Consider the following 15,366-nt stretch of genomic DNA (forward strand, 5'->3'; position numbering starts at 1 on the left):
TTAGTGAAAGAAAGGATGCCAATGTGGATTCCACCGCGCAGGCTCCTAGCCCGCCCCTCCAATGCCTCAGTTTACCCTGCTGCAAAGCTCCCACCTAAAGGCGCATCTGGTGCACAGAATAACAGATGCTGCCATGGCGGTGGGATCAGGAGATCAGACCAGCCCCTCAAGAAGGGGTCAGCTAGCCGAAGGGTGCAGGCGGCTGAGGCCCTAGCCTGACAGACCAACAGGCCCCCTGGTGGGCAGAACTCAGTCACACCTCCGTTCCTAGGGAGGTGTTTGGGTAAAGCCCAGCCTGCAATTTGCACAGGTTTGATTCTCTCTTTTCCTCTCTTTCCTCCACGACACCTATTAGTTAGCTGTAGTCGGCCCCCTCCCCTCCGCACCCCCTCCCAGGGACAGTCTCCTCTGCTGCCACAACAAAACAAACGGAAAACGAAAGTGACTTTAGCACTATTAGCCACTGTCTGCGCGCTGGTGCCCCAGCTGCCCAACAGTATCCTTTATTGATCTTTTTTCAAACCCCAGGTTCCAGTCAGGGTACACATTTCAATAGAATAATAGGTTATGCAGAATCTGGGGTCGAGGCTGTAGAGATGGTTCAGCAGTTAGAGGACATAACTGCTCTTCCAGAGGACCAGGGTTGCAACCCCAGCACTCACATGGTAGCTCAACCATTAGTAATTCCAGTTCCAGGGCATCTGGCGCCCTTGACATACATACATACATACATACATACATACATACATACATACATACATACATACTACATACATACATACATACATACATACATACATATATACATACACACATGGTCACTCCAGGAACTGGAGTTGTGAGCCAACCTGTGGAGGGTGGGAATCGAACCTGGGTCTTCTGCAAGAACAACCAGTACTCTTAATCTCTGAGCCATCTCTCTCACCCCCACCTTTCTCTTGATTAATAAGTAAATGAGTGGAGTGATATTTTGAGACTGGTAAATATAGTGTTCCCTAGCAACCTTTGACCCTAGTGACTGAGCATTCGTTGAGGACACTTGGGGCATCAGTTACTTCTTGGTACAAAGAGCTGACTTGATTTCATCATTCCTTCAACCTTAGTATTAAACTATTATTTATTATTTGATAATTATCAAGAGGTCAGCTCTTTAACTTTGAAAATTTTTAAGAATTTCTGCCTGGCAGTGGTGACACATGCCTTTAATCCCAGCACTCGGGAGGCAGAGGCAGGTGGATCTCTGTGAGTTTGAGGCCATCCTGGTCTACCGAGCGAGTTCTAGGAGAGCCAGGGTAACACAGAGAAACCCTGTCTCGAAAAAACAGAAAAATATATTTCTTATTACTACAGTGCCGTGGTTCTCAACCTTCCTAATGTTTCAACCCTTTAATACAGCTCCTCATGTTGTGGTGACCCCAACCATAAAATTATTTCGTTGCTACTTCATAACTGTAATGTTGCTACTGTTATGAATCATAATTTAAATATCTGATATGCAGGATATCTGGTTGAGAAACACAATGTGTGTCTCCATTTGTGGGGTAGGGCACATGCTGTGACCTATGTGTGGAGGTCAGAGAACAACTCTGTGGAGTTAGTTCTCTTGACCTTTGTGTGAGTTTCAGGGCTTGAACCCAGGTAGCCAGGCTTGCACTGCAAGGACTTTTCCTGCTGCCCCATCTTGACAACCCAAGCCATTTAATTTACTTTTATCCGGATGGACCAATGGGTTTCTTTCTTTTTCTTTACTGACCCTGTGTTGTATGATCTCATATTTGACCAGTGCAGCCCTTTCAAGTTGGATCTTGCAGGGGTGTGTGTGTGTGTGTGTGTGTGTGTGTGTGTGTGTGTGTGTGCACTCTATGCCTGTGCATGCTCACATGTAGAGAACAGAGGCCTACATCAGGGATATTCCCCTATCTCTCTTCATCTTGTTCTTTGAGATAGGGTGTCTCACTGAACTTGGAGCTCACTGACTGGCTAGGCTAACTAGCCAGTGTAGCTATTTTTAAATGATATGTCTTAACCTTCCTTGAGAGCAGTACCAAGCTAGGTCCTAATTGTCTGCCACGCAATGTGCCAATCACTGAAAGGAATTTTGCAAGGCAGCTGGGGGTGGAGATGGGCAACTGAACTTCCATCCACTCCTGGAGGGTAGGTAGGATTTAGAGATTCATGGAGTAGAGAACAGGGCAATGAAAGGCATGGGGGAAAGGAGGGAGGTGAAATGCCTTGTGGTCTGCGTGAGCATTGTAAAAGCATGGTTTTAATGAGGGCATATGCTCAGAATGGCTGTAGCTTGATCTGAGGTTGGAATTTTCAGCCTTTTAATTGCAAAAGGTCACCCATTGGTCACACAGGTGTGCCCATGCCAAGAGGTGGCGTGTGTGTATGTGTGCACACCTGTTCATGTAGGCCGGAAGGCAACTTGGGTGTTGTAGGGAAAAGGGGCTGGCTAAAGAAACCCACCCTGACCCTGGAGCCCAGAACTAAGGAAAGATGGCTCAGATAAGGCCAGTGAAAGAAACACAGTTGGCTCAGATCAGAGCCATCTCTGCCCTGGCCAACTGACTTGTGAAACCAACCAATCACAGAGCAGGACAGTAGAATCCTGGCCCCGGGGCCCAGGACTAGGGAAAGAAACACAGCCTGGGTTTGGGACCTGAGCCAGAGAAATGACAAGTTTATCCCCAAACCCAGAACCAAGGAAACATGCCCTGACTCTGAAACTAGTGCCAAGGAAACACTCCTGGTCCCTAGAATCAGAGTCAGTGAAAGAAATGTACCCTGGCCTTAGAGGTAGTGTCAAAAAGCCAAGAAAGGCCAGTGAAAGAAACACAGTTTGGCCCTAAAATCGGGGCCATCTCTGTCCCTAACCCACAAAACTGGCCAATCCCTGGGCAGAAAAAAACTGACTAATCACTGGTTGATTCTGCCCCCAAGACATCCTATATAAACTGCCCTGCCTGGTCAGTTGTTGGTTGTTCTCTCCACCCTGGTAGAAGCAGCTACTCTCCTGGACTCCTCTTTCTCAAATAAATCTCTTTCTCAAAAGAGTTTTGGGTGTGAAGATCTTCATTCACCCATGTAGAGAAGACCCTTGCTGAGATATCCCTCAGTGGACAGAGCAAGGAGGAGCTGAACAGAAGACCCTTGCTGAGACGTCCCTCAGTGGATAGAGCAAGGGGGAACTGAAAAAGTACCACTTCTCTCCGGAGCCAGAGATTGCTACATTTCTGCAGGGGTTTCGCCTTTTGCAGAGTGAAGTAAAAGAAGCATCTTAGGCCGCAGAAGCAGAGCTCTGCTAGGAAGCCCCCTTAAGTGGGGGCTGAGCAAAATTCAGCTGTAGCGGCTCTCCAAGAGAGGAGCAGGATTGCTATATCCTGCGGGGAGACCATCCCCCACCACACCAGGTATAACCTGACTTTCCTGAATAGTTAGGATACCCTGACTTTCCTGAACAGTCAGGATACCCTTGCCTGCTGAAGCAGTTCCAGGCTTGACTTTCCCAAGAAGTCAGAAAAACTTCCCCTCCAGGGTTGGGCTGTCTCTTTGCAGCTCCAGCCACCAGAACTGTCCTAAGCAGCTCAAGGTGTTGCCTAACTCCCCAGATAGTCAGGACACCTTTCCCCAGAGTTGCAAAACTCACGTTTTGGTGCCAAAACCTGGGAACAAACCCACAGAGTTGTAACAAATTTACTTACAGGTGTCATTCCCCAGCATCTGTGAGTTTTTGTTTTGTTTTGTGATGAGATCTTACCAGCATGGACCTTATGCCAAGTAGACTAGGCTGGCAGGCTGGGAGACACCAGAGATCTGTGCTCTCTGACTCTCCCCCTATCCCCAGGTTAGAGAAGCAGAAAGAACAAAGGTTCTCAGAACACTTCCCTAATGGAAGTATTACAGCTGAAGGGAAAGGCTTCCGCAGTGGAAGTTGTCTTAGAGTTTTTATTGCTGTGAAGAGACACCATGACCACAGCAACTCTTATAAACAAAACATTTAATTGGGGGGGGGCTCCCTTATGGTTTCAGAGGTTCAGTCCATTACCATCATGGCAGGGAACATGGTGGCATGCAGGCAGACACGGTGCTGGAGGAACAGCTGACAATCCTCCATCTTGCAGGTAACAGGAAGTCAACTGACTGTCACACTGGGTGAAGCTTGAGAAAAGAGACCCCAAGCCCACTCCCACAGTGACAAGTGACATACTTCCTCCAACAAGACCATACCTACTCAGTGCTGTGGGAGGTTCTGTATGGCAAATGTGTTGCTGATTGGTCAATAAATAAAACACTGATTGGCCATTGGCTAAGCAGGAAGTATAGGCGGGACAAGGAGGAGAATAAAGCTGGGAAGTGGAAGGCTGAGTGAGAGAGACACTGCCAGCCGCCACCATGAGAAACAGCATGTGAAGATGCCGGTAAGCCACGAGCTACGTGGCAAGGTATAGATTTATAGAAATGGATTAATTTAAGCTGTAAGAACAGTTAGCAAGAAGCCTGCCACGGCCATACAGTTTGTAACCAATATAAGTCTCTGTGTTTACTTGGTCAGGTCTGAGCGGCTGTGGGACTGGCAGGTGAGAGAGATTTGTCCTGACCGTGGGCCAGGCAGGAAAGCTCTAGCTACAACTCCACCAAGGCCACACCTCCTAATAATGTCACTCCCTTTGTGGGAGAGCATTTTCTTTCAAACCACCACAGAGGTGTTGCGTCTCTAAGGGGGAAACTTTCTCCAATGGAAGTGTTACAGTTCTGCTCTGAGGGGGAAAGTTTCCCTAATGTAGATGTTACAGCCCTACAGGGAAAGGTATCCTGGCAGTTGGGAGCCACAGAATATCACAAAGTCACACTGCACAATAACCTAATGCAAGAGATTTATTGGAAGAGACACAAGAGCGCGGCTGTCTCTCCTTGAGTGAGAAGCAGCAGGGACTGAGCAGGAGACAAGCCTACATAAGGTTTCTTTGGGGAGGAGTTTTCCAGGGTGGGGATTTCCAAGGTGGGGATTGGTGAGATTTCAAGCCAAGCCAGGAATTGGTGGGATTTAACGCTCAGGGATTGGTGGGGTTTGGTAGTTTTTCAAACCTGGAAGTGGTCTTAAACCTTTTACCCTGCAGGTTCAGTTTGCCGCAGTCCAGACCAGGGGAGTTTGTTTTCTGGTGGTTTCCAGAGTAGAGGGCTGTCCTTCCATAGAGACAGATCTTCCCTGAGAATGGTTCCCAGGCTCCTGAGAGTTGCTTCTGAACTGTGAAAGATTGACGTGTGCAGTCACAGTGTAGGGTAAAAAGGTCCAAGTTCACTTCCGGGTTTTGAAAACCCACCAATCCCTGGCCTTGCCCCAGGCTCAGGACTTGAAATCCCACCAATTCCCACCCTGTAAATCTCCACTCTGGAAAACGCTGCCCCCAAGAAACACTATATAAAGCCCGCCTCCCCACTCAGTTCTCTGCTGCTGCTTGTCCAAGCAAAGGATCCACTCTCTTATGTCTTCCCAAGAAATCTCTTATGTGAGGCTTGTTGTACAGTGTGACTTTGTGGTATTCCTTAGCTCCCAACTGCCAGGATACTTTTCCCTTCAGAGGGGCAACACTTGTACTGGGGATACCTTTCCCCTCAGAGCTGTAACTCTTAGCACACAGGACCTCCCTTTGGCAGGGATCCAGCATAGTCTGTAGCCCATCCATCAAGGCTCCGATCTAAGACATTTCTTAGCACAGTCTGAAGGGTTTGGATTGGCTTTTGTCCGAGGGAAAAGGGCTGAGGAGGAGGGATCTGACCTGGAGAAGCACCGTTGCATCTACCTTGCTTGGGGTAAGGTAGACGCTGGCCAGAGAGATAGAAATGAGGAGGGGCTCAGGGCGAAGCACGTGTGGATACTGTGCTGCCTATTTTTTTGTCCGCTTGACACAAACTAAAAAACTCCTGGGAAGAGGGAACTTCACTTTAGGAATTGCCTGCATCAGATGGGTCTGTGCAGAAGTTTGTGAGGCATTTTCTTAACTGATTATTGATGTGGGCAGTGCTACCCCTGGACTGGTGGTCCTGAGTGGTGTAAAAAAAAAAAAAGCAGTCTGAGCAAGCCTTGAAGCAAGTCAGTAAGCAGTGGTCGTCTTTCGGCTCTGCTTCAGTTTCTGCCTCGACTTCCCTACATAAGAGACTATAAGGCTGTAAGGTGAAGTGAATTCTTTCCTCCCCAGCTGCTTTTGGTCACGTGTTTATCACAGCGACAGAAAGCAAACCAGACAGGTGGCAGGAACCTTTGGTGGCAGGAACCAGCCTTTCATGAGATACCAACATCAAACATGGCTAAGGCGGCCATGGAGACGGTCCAGGACAAACCTTTGGGGGCGTGGCCCTGCGCTCTGACTTCTGGCATAGGCGGGGCTCCGAGACAGCCTCGCTGCGCAGGCGCGCTTCTCGGGCTCTACTTGGAGTCAGACGGGCGGGGCCACCCCAGAGGATGCTTTGCTCTGACGCGCTGCGGAAGAAAGAGGCCGGGTGTGTGTGGCTATGAAGGGCACAGGGGCGAGGCTTCCTGGTAAAACGCTCTGCGCCGGCGCACCTCTCGAGGAGGGGGCAGAAGCTGGGCTACACGAGCAGAGGGGAGGAGCTATGGCGGGCAGAGGGGCGGGGCTTCTAGGAAGGACAGGCTGCGCAGGCGTAGGCCGAGCAGCCGCGTTATAGGCTGCTGTGCACTGTCCCGTGTTGTATCCAGGAACCAGCAAACCAGGATGGGCCGGAAGGTGACCGTGGCCACCTGTGCACTCAACCAGTGGGCCTTGGATTTTGAGGGCAATTTCCAGAGGATTTTAAAGAGTGAGTCTGGGGTGGCGGGGGACAGGAAGAAGCCAAAGTCCCCAGTGATCAGGGTATGGCACTCAAGACCAGCCCAGGAGAGATTCATAGAGCTGGACATGGGAACAGATAAAAGGGTAATGGCCTGGCCCTGTTGAGCTTTCAGGGGGACTTCCCATCGGGGGACACGTGGAGTAGCAAGGCGGGAATGGAAATGGGCATGTCCTGCCTGGCTGGCAGACACAGCCCTCAGCCATCTTCTAGGATCTGATGGGTCTCTAGTGTCCCTTGGAGAAGAGCTGCCCGTCCTAGGAGCTGGTTGTGTGGGATCTGTGTTCTAGGGTCCCTGAGGACATTCCTGGTAGATGGGCATTGGGAAAATGCATACCGAACCGAGAAAGCAGGTAAAGGGTGAGCTCTCAGCTCAAAGGAGTGTCGTTGCCATTGAATATCCATGTATTGTTGACATTCATGTCAGCTCACCAAAAAGATAGAACTGTTTCTACCACGTCCAAACTGGGGCCACTGGGTAGAGCTGCAGATTTCCCACTTCAGGTTGTCCATGCTGATCTGCCTCTGTAACAAAACTAAACAGGAACAAGAGGTAGCCGGTCAGCTTTTAAAACCAACAAAACCCCACATTTATCATTGTTTATTGCATGTACACATGCTTGCTTGTCATGGTGTGCATGTGGAGGTCAGAGGAGAGCTTGCAGGAATCATTGTCTCCTAACACCGTGTGGGTTGAAGTCAGCAGTTCTCAACCTGTCGGTTGCAAGCTCTTTGGGGCTGAACGACCCGACCCTTTCACAGGGGTCACATACCAGATATCCTGCATAACAGATATTTGCATTATGATTCATAACAGTAGCAAAATTTCACTTACGAAGTAGCAATGAAAATAATTTTATGGCTGGGGGTCAGCACATGAGGAACTGTATTAAAGCATAGCAGTAAACTCAGGTTGTCAGGCTTTGCAGCCAACGCCTTTACCTACTGAGCCATCTGGCCAGCCCGGGTGGTTTTATTTTTTAAAGTATATTGACCTGCTTCTGTTGTCAGAGTGTACGTCTTTGGGGTGAAGATGGTCTGCCTTGCCTGCATGTTGGCAGCAGCTGTCAACATGGGGTGGGTGCTGGATGATGGCTCCCTCCTAGAGTTGGAAGCCTTCACATCCTGTCTACAGCTTTTTCCTATAGCTGATCTGGGTGTCTGCTTATTGATTACCTACAACGGTATGACTTACCCATCCCCAGTGCTAAGGTCACTATACCCTGATGCAGAATACTTGTTTATACCGTGTGAAGATGTGTCACTGTGATTGGTTTAATAAAGAGCTGAATGGCCAATAGCTAGGCAGGAGAAGATAGGCGGGATTTCCAGGAAGAGAGAGAACTCTGATATGAAGAGAGGCAGGCAGACGCCAGCTAGATACAGAACAAGTCACATATACTGTATGGAGGAGAGGTAACCGAGCCACTTGGCAGAAGGTAGATTAATAGAAGCAGATTAATTTGGATTATAAGAGCTAGTTAGGGAAAAGCCTAAGCAAAAGGCCAAGCTTTCATAATTAATAATAAGTGTCTGTGTCATTATTTGTGGGCTGGCAGTCCAAGAAAGTCCAACGAGAAAGTACTAGTACACTACCCTCCCTGTTTCTGATTTCCTGCAAGTGTATACAGGTGTGTACAGGTGCCTGCTGTCCTCTGCTGTTAGCAGAACTGGCTGCAGTGGGCTGTGGACACGACAGAGCTTGGCTTTGGCCGTATCTACTGTAGCACCCTGCTTTTTCTGCCTCTGAATGTGTCCTAGCTGCTGAAATCTTTCTCTCTCCCTCTCTCTCCATATAGGTATTCAAATTGCCAAAAACAAAGGTGCAAGATATAGGCTTGGACCAGAACTGGAAATATGGTATGGCTAAGCAAATGGCATCCCCCCTTGGGAGGGCAGATAGTGGAATCAAAAGATGGGAAGAAGAAGGGGCAGTACTGAGAGCAGAAGAAATGTAAACCATTTAGGATGTCAGCAACTTGAAAGTGCGCCTGGGTCAGGGCAGGGCAGGGAGGCTGGATAACTCCAGGCTTCTGGTGGGCAAATAGAGGGGCAAGGTTGGGCCAGGCTGGGGCTGAATTCAAAGCCAGGCTGCGTCACCTTCCCTGAGGCTGTGGTTTTAATGTCCTTCCAACATTCTTCTGTAGATAGCTGGCCCCAGGTTGATGGTGCTGAGAGGCGGGGCTTGGGAGAGGGGATTAAATCACCATTAGTGGAATCTTATATAAAGGCCCCAGAAAGCCTGTTTGCCTCCCCCATATGAGGCCACCTGCAAGGTGCCCTCTTTGCAACTGCTCAGGGCCAAAATGCTGAGGAGCGATGAAGGTGCCATATTTGAAGCAGGGAGCAGTCTGTAGCAGACACGAGTTCTACAGACGCCTTGACTTTGCAGCTGCAGCCCCAGAGCTGGGTGCAGTGGGCTCCCGTGGTATCTTAGATGGCAGGTCAGTGCACTGAGACATCTCCCTAGATTTTCATTTTCTTTCTTTTTTTTTAATTAAAATTTTTTTAGATTTATTTATTTTATGCATATGGGTGTTTTGCTTGCACATCTCTCTTTGCAGCACTTTCATGACTGGTGCCCACAGAGGCCGCAAGAGCATGGTTGGATCCCCTGAAATTGGTAGTTGTGAGCCACCATGTGGGTGCAGGAATTGAATCCAGGTCCTCTGCATGAGCAAGTAGGCTCTCTCTCCAATCTCTTTAAAAGAAAAAAAAAAAAAAGACTGCATTTATTTAGGAACATGAACATTTTGTGTATGTGTAGGGGTGTGGGAGTCTGGGGCATCAAACCCAGGCCATCAGTCTTGGTGGGAAGTGCCTTGGCCCACTGAGCCATCTTGCTAACCCTATGTTTTCATTTTCCTATTTGGCCATAAAGAGATTTCATCCATCATCTCAGCATCTTTTAATGGTCCCTTCCTGGTGCCCTTTTCGTGAAACCGATGACTTGATTTCTTCTGTTCTCTTGCTAGGCCAACCCCTTGTGTGACCCTCTCCAGCTACAGCTCCTTTCTGGCTTGGGGTACCTGTCTGTCTTTGAGGTTCCTGACCTCCTCTTTGTCCCCCTCCCTACTTTGCTCTGGTGCAGCAGTTCTCAACGTGTGGGTCGAGACCCCCGGGGGGGGTCGCACACAGATATTTACATTCCAATTCATAACATAGCGTACAATTCAATTCGTAACATGACAAAATTACAGTTATGAAGTAGCAAGGAAATAATTGTATGGTTGGGGGTCACCACAACATGAGGAACTGTATTAAAGGGTTGTAGTATTAGGAAGGTTGAGAACCACTGTTCTGATGTCTGGACATAAGGGAAGCAGACATGTACTTCTCTCCCGAACTTTTATGTTAGTCCCAAGGCATCCTCCTCTTCATCACTAGTCTAATGTCTCTCCATAGAACCCTGACTCTGTCCCCCATGCCATCCAAGAGTGTCTGTGCCTCTCATTGAATTTGTTCTTAACAACTCACTTACCTGGAAGGCCCTGGGAAACCTGGCCCCTGACCCAACCTGTCATGGATGCCCTGGGTCCCTCCTGGTTGCTCCTGGCCCCTCACTGGTCTGCTCCCTCTCTCTTCAGTGGCTATGGATGTTGGGATCATTATCACGAGTCAGACACCCTCCTGCATTCGCTCCAAGTCCTGGCCGCCCTTCTGGACTCTCCCATCACTCAGGACATCATCTGTGACGTGGGCATGTAAGTGCCAGCATGAGGGTGAGGAAGGGGAAACTTGGAGGAAAGGCAAGTTCAAGGGAGTTCTGTACCCAGCACTCCTTCATTCAGGGCCATGGAGTCCAAGTGGGACACTAAAACCCTTAGTTAGGTTGAATGTAGATTTTGTTCAACTCTATAGCCAGCCACTTATCCTTCCCAAGGCAGCAACTCTTTGAAGCAGTTTTTGAGTTCTTCAAGGAGTTTCTGGGCACCCATGAGCACATTCTGCACAAATGCAAGCTAAATGTTCATCCTGACACAGTTTTCTTCATGGTGAATTTGGGGGAGCTTCTCCTGGGGACATGCCATCCATGAGCCTTGAATGACATGGATTCCTCAAGTATGACTCCACCCAGCACACTGGAACCTTCTAGTGTGTGTCTGACCATGCTTGGCATAGTGGTCCCCTGTTGATGGCCACTGCAAGAGCAGCAAGTGCTGTGCACCATGGAGCCTTTTCCCCAGCCCTGATTGGCTCTATTACCCAAGGAGTTCAGTATTTTCCTGTTTGGTGGTCGTCTGTGTACTGTTGGGGAGTTGTCTAGTTTGGGAGCTCTATATACAACTATGTCTTATTTGTTTGGAGAGTTCTTTGTATATGAAAAGCCACAATATGCTCCCACATGAAGAAAATGTTTCCTTGTGTGCTGCCTACTGTTTAATTTTGCTTCCCGGTTAAACTTGAAAATGTCTATGTGATGACAGCTCTGATCATTATCTTGTGGTGTCTGTTTTTGTTTCAATGCTTCCTCTAGCTAGAAGACCCTGTTCTTTTGTTTTTGTTTTTGTTTTTTGTTTGTTTGTTTTGATTGTTTGTTTTTGTTGGGTGGTTTGGTTCAGGATTTTTGTATTGTTTTTTTTTCTAATTCTTTTAATTGCATTTACTTATTTTGTATGTGCTTGTATGCCACCGCATGCGTATGGGAGTCAGAAAATAACCTGATGGAGTCAATTTCCTCTTTCACCGTGTGGGTCCCAGGGTTGGAACACAGGTAGTCTGCCTTGGCGGCAAGTTCCTCACCCCTCGGAGCCATTTCAGCACCAACCAGTTTGGTTTCTTTGAGACAGGGTCTTATATAACCCAGGTTAGCCTTGAACTCTGTGTAGCTGAGTATGATATCAAACATCTAATCCTCCTGTCTCTACTTCCAGAGTACTGGGATGAGCGTGCTGTCTGAGGCCCCTGCTTTGCACAAGTCATCTGTATATCCAGTACTCTGCACACCCTTTGCACAAATGGCACCATCCTTAACATGCTTTACTTGGCTTAAGAGAGGCCTGGGAACCAGGATGTCATAAGTTTTGCTCACAGTGGCAGTGCATGGCCGTGGTTAGGGCTAGGGGGTGTTGACAGATGAAGGGCAGGGTGCCCCTGCATGTATCCTACCTGTTTGGGAGGAAGGATTAGGGCAGGTCAGCCTCTGACTAGGGGAGGAGGCAGCGGAAGCAAGCAGTGATGGGAGCAATCACCCTGAGCTCCAGGACGTTTTAGAAGAGGGAGACTTGTTTCAGAAGACTTTTGAGTTTAATCTGAAAGCCTCAGAAGGGTGTTGAGAGTCTCTCTAAAGATCTGAGGAAACCACACACCAACGCAAAGCATCCAGGGGCTGGGGGACTGCTCACCCGAGTTGGATCTCCAGGACCCATGTACAAAGCCATATACATCAGGATGCCCTTGAAACCCCAGTGCTGGGAGGTAGGATAAAAGGGTCCCTGGGGCTGGACCTGTGAGCCCCAAGTTAAATGAGAAACCCTGTCTCAAGAAATAAGTAGAGAGGCTTAAGAGATGCCTTAATGGTTAAGAGCAAATGCTGCATACCTCTGAGTTCAGTTCCGAGTACTTATGTCCCAACTGTAACTTCAGCTCCAGGAGATCTGACACCTCTTACCTCACTCGTGTGTACATACATGCACAAGCGCATGTGTGTATACATGCACAGATGCGTGTATGTAGATATGTGTACAAATACATACGCATTCCCAACTACGTGTGCATATACACACATGCATGCATGAACGTACATACACAAAATCAAAAGTAAAGGTTAATCCTAAAAAACGTAAGGTGGGGCTGGCTGAGGAGGACTTCTGATGTTGACCTCTGGTGTCCAGCTGTGCATGCCTGGGAGTGGGCCTGTCTGTACACAACAAAGGAACACATGACTCTAGTTAGAGCCACCACCTCTGCTCAGGGTGCTCCCGTGACGCGTCCTCCCTCCTCTTGCAGGCCTGTGATGCACCGGAATGTTCGCTACAACTGCAGGGTCGTCTTCCTCAACCGGTAAGTGAGGTGGGAAGAGCGGGGCTGGCATGCCTGTGCCTGGCTCTGGTGGGGGCTAGCTTGAGGGGTGCCCTTAGTGAGTGCAGCATCCCAGCAACTCCTGTGAATCTCCTTCTCTGGGCCTCAGCCATCTCACTTAGGCTAGAGGAGGAGACCCAAGGTTGGGTTTTTTAGGCTTTTTATCCTTGTCACCTGGACAATAAAGGTGAGGAAAGTCTTCTGGCCACCCCTCCCCCAATACACACACACACACACACACACAAGCTTCCAGCAAAGTGCACTTGTTGGCTAATGGAGTCATGGAGACCTTTTTTTCCCCAAGCAGAAAGCTCAAGCCTAGAGAGAAACAAAACAAAACAAAACAGATTTGCTCAAGGCCCTGGTCTTGAACCAGCTCAGCGGCCTTACCTTATCCTATGGGGCACGTTTCATGGCAGAGGCCTGCTTGTCCCAAGAGGTTGGTGTGAGCAGTCCTTTACCTCCTGTAGGAAGATCCTGCTCATCAGGCCCAAGATGGCCTTGGCCAATGAAGGCAACTACCGGGAACTGCGCTGGTTCACCCCCTGGTCCAGGAGCCGGTGAGTGGCAGGTGCTTCGGTTGCAGTATGTTGGGACCACACACACCAAGTGTTCACTAAATGTCCTCAGCACATGCGGCCTCGGTTGGGAGGTGAGCCACAGAATGCTGTGGAGGTTGGGAGGACTTTTCCTGCCATTCAGACATGGCCAATTCCATGTTGTCAGTTCAAGTCTGAGCCAGTAGGCATCATAAGACCTCAGCTGTCAGTCAGTGGTCCTGGTCACTCTTAAGTGGAGGGACACTGTGTCTCAAATTGTCCTTTATAGCAAGGACTTCCAGCGTAGCCCATTTGACCTTTAGGAACAGTTTGTTCTTTGAGGGTAGAGGGCCTGTCCTGTGCAGTATATGGTGGTCAGAGGCATCCCAACCTCTGAGTAGAGTTTATTAACCAAAATTACCCCTAAGCTAGGTAGGCATGATGGTATACACCCATCATCCTGGCACTTGGAGGTGAAGGCTGAAAAATCAGGACTTCAAAGACACCTTTGGCTACATAGTGAGCTCCAGGTCAGCCTGGGGAACTCAAGATCCTGCCACAGAGCAAAAGCTGATTGTCCCAGACTTTAAAAAATATCTCCTAGGGGGCAAAATGCCCCGAGGTGGGAAGTCCTGCTCTGTGTTTTAGGTTACTGTCTTAGTCGGTGTTCTGTGGCTATGAGGAGACACCATAACCGTGGTAATTCATATAAAAGAAAACATTCCATTGGGGCTTGCTTATAGTTTCAGAGGTTTAGTCCGTTATCATCATGGCAGGGAGCATGGTGCCATGCAGGCAGACACGGTGCTGGAGAAGTAGTTGAGAGTTCTACATCTGGATCCACAGGCATCAAGAAGAGAGGAGAGCCACTGGGCCTCACTTGGGCTTTTGTAATCCCAAAGCCCACCTTCTATGACGTGCTTCCTCCACAAGGCCACACCTCCTAATCCTTTCAAATAGTGCCACTCCCTTAGCATCCAAATATATGAACCTATGGGGGTCATTTTTATTCAGACCACCACAGTTACCTGCATTTATAATTGGCTATTGCCCCTGTGAACAGGGTCTTTAGCATTATACTTTAAGTGGCTGACAGCTGACCTAGGAAAAGGATTGGATTCTGAGGGTTGCTGTGTATTTGAGGGGCTTGTGAATTCTGGCCCTGTCTTGTAATTGTGTTGACTTCCTTTGCTTTTCCATCAAGTGGAACTCTTGCATAAGGTGCACTGATGTGATTTCTTTCCATATTTACGTTTCTCAGTCCATCTTCTTCACTTTTGCCAGCTAGCGTTTCTACAACGTTTTAGATTATTGCTAGAACAGAAGGCTTGGATTTCTGCCTTCCTTCTAACTAACTAGAAATCTCCTTGAGTTTCTCCATTTGGCTTCAGACTTATGTCTCCACCACCCTTTGTTTTCACTATAAATTTTAAAAAACATTTTATTTTTGTTTATGTGTTTGTGTCTGTGTGGGGGTATGTGCACATAAATGCAGAGCCTACAGAGGCCGGAAGAAGGCAATGGATCCTCTGGAGCTGGAGTTACAGCCAGTTGTTAACTGCCATTCACAGCTGCTGGGACGGAACTCAGTTCTTGACTCCTGAGTCATCTCTACAGCTCTGCCTTTTTAAAACAGAGAATGAATGTTGAAGTCCAGTTTGGAGTCCAAATAAGTCAGGTGAACAGAGAGAGTAAACCTTTGTGCACTTGCTTAAATTCCAAGTGAATGTGGGACATTAAACTTGGATTCAGCCAGGCGGTATCTTTAATCCCAGCATTCAGGAGGCAGAGGCAAGTGGATCTCTGAGTTTGAAGTCAGCTTAGTCTACAGAGAGAGTTCTAGGACACCCAGGGCTATACTGTGAAACCTTGTTTCAAAAAAAACAAAAAAACAAAACCCAACAATAAAACAAGCAAAAGACTTGGATTGAGTTTGTTCAGAAATTGGCTTACTTTC

The 15,366-nt window shown here is 48.3% G+C and overlaps 1 protein-coding gene across 1 annotated transcript in view; it reads left to right on the forward strand.

The window, feature by feature from the left end:
* The first annotated feature begins 6,656 nt into the window (after positions 1-6,656).
* Positions 6,657-15,366, forward strand: part of Nadsyn1 (NAD synthetase 1) — a 30,023-nt gene continuing 21,313 nt past the window's right edge. Inside the window, exons 1-5 of the mRNA XM_059264090.1 lie at positions 6,657-6,819; positions 8,649-8,709; positions 10,437-10,553; positions 12,799-12,852; positions 13,341-13,430. Coding sequence (XP_059120073.1) covers positions 6,735-6,819; positions 8,649-8,709; positions 10,437-10,553; positions 12,799-12,852; positions 13,341-13,430 — 407 coding nt within the window. The 5' untranslated portion in view covers positions 6,657-6,734. The remainder of the gene's footprint in view (positions 6,820-8,648; positions 8,710-10,436; positions 10,554-12,798; positions 12,853-13,340; positions 13,431-15,366) is intronic.

The sequence above is a fragment of the Peromyscus eremicus genome, chromosome 1 (genome assembly GCF_949786415.1).
Source record: "Peromyscus eremicus chromosome 1, PerEre_H2_v1, whole genome shotgun sequence".
NCBI lineage: Eukaryota > Metazoa > Chordata > Mammalia > Rodentia > Cricetidae > Peromyscus > Peromyscus eremicus.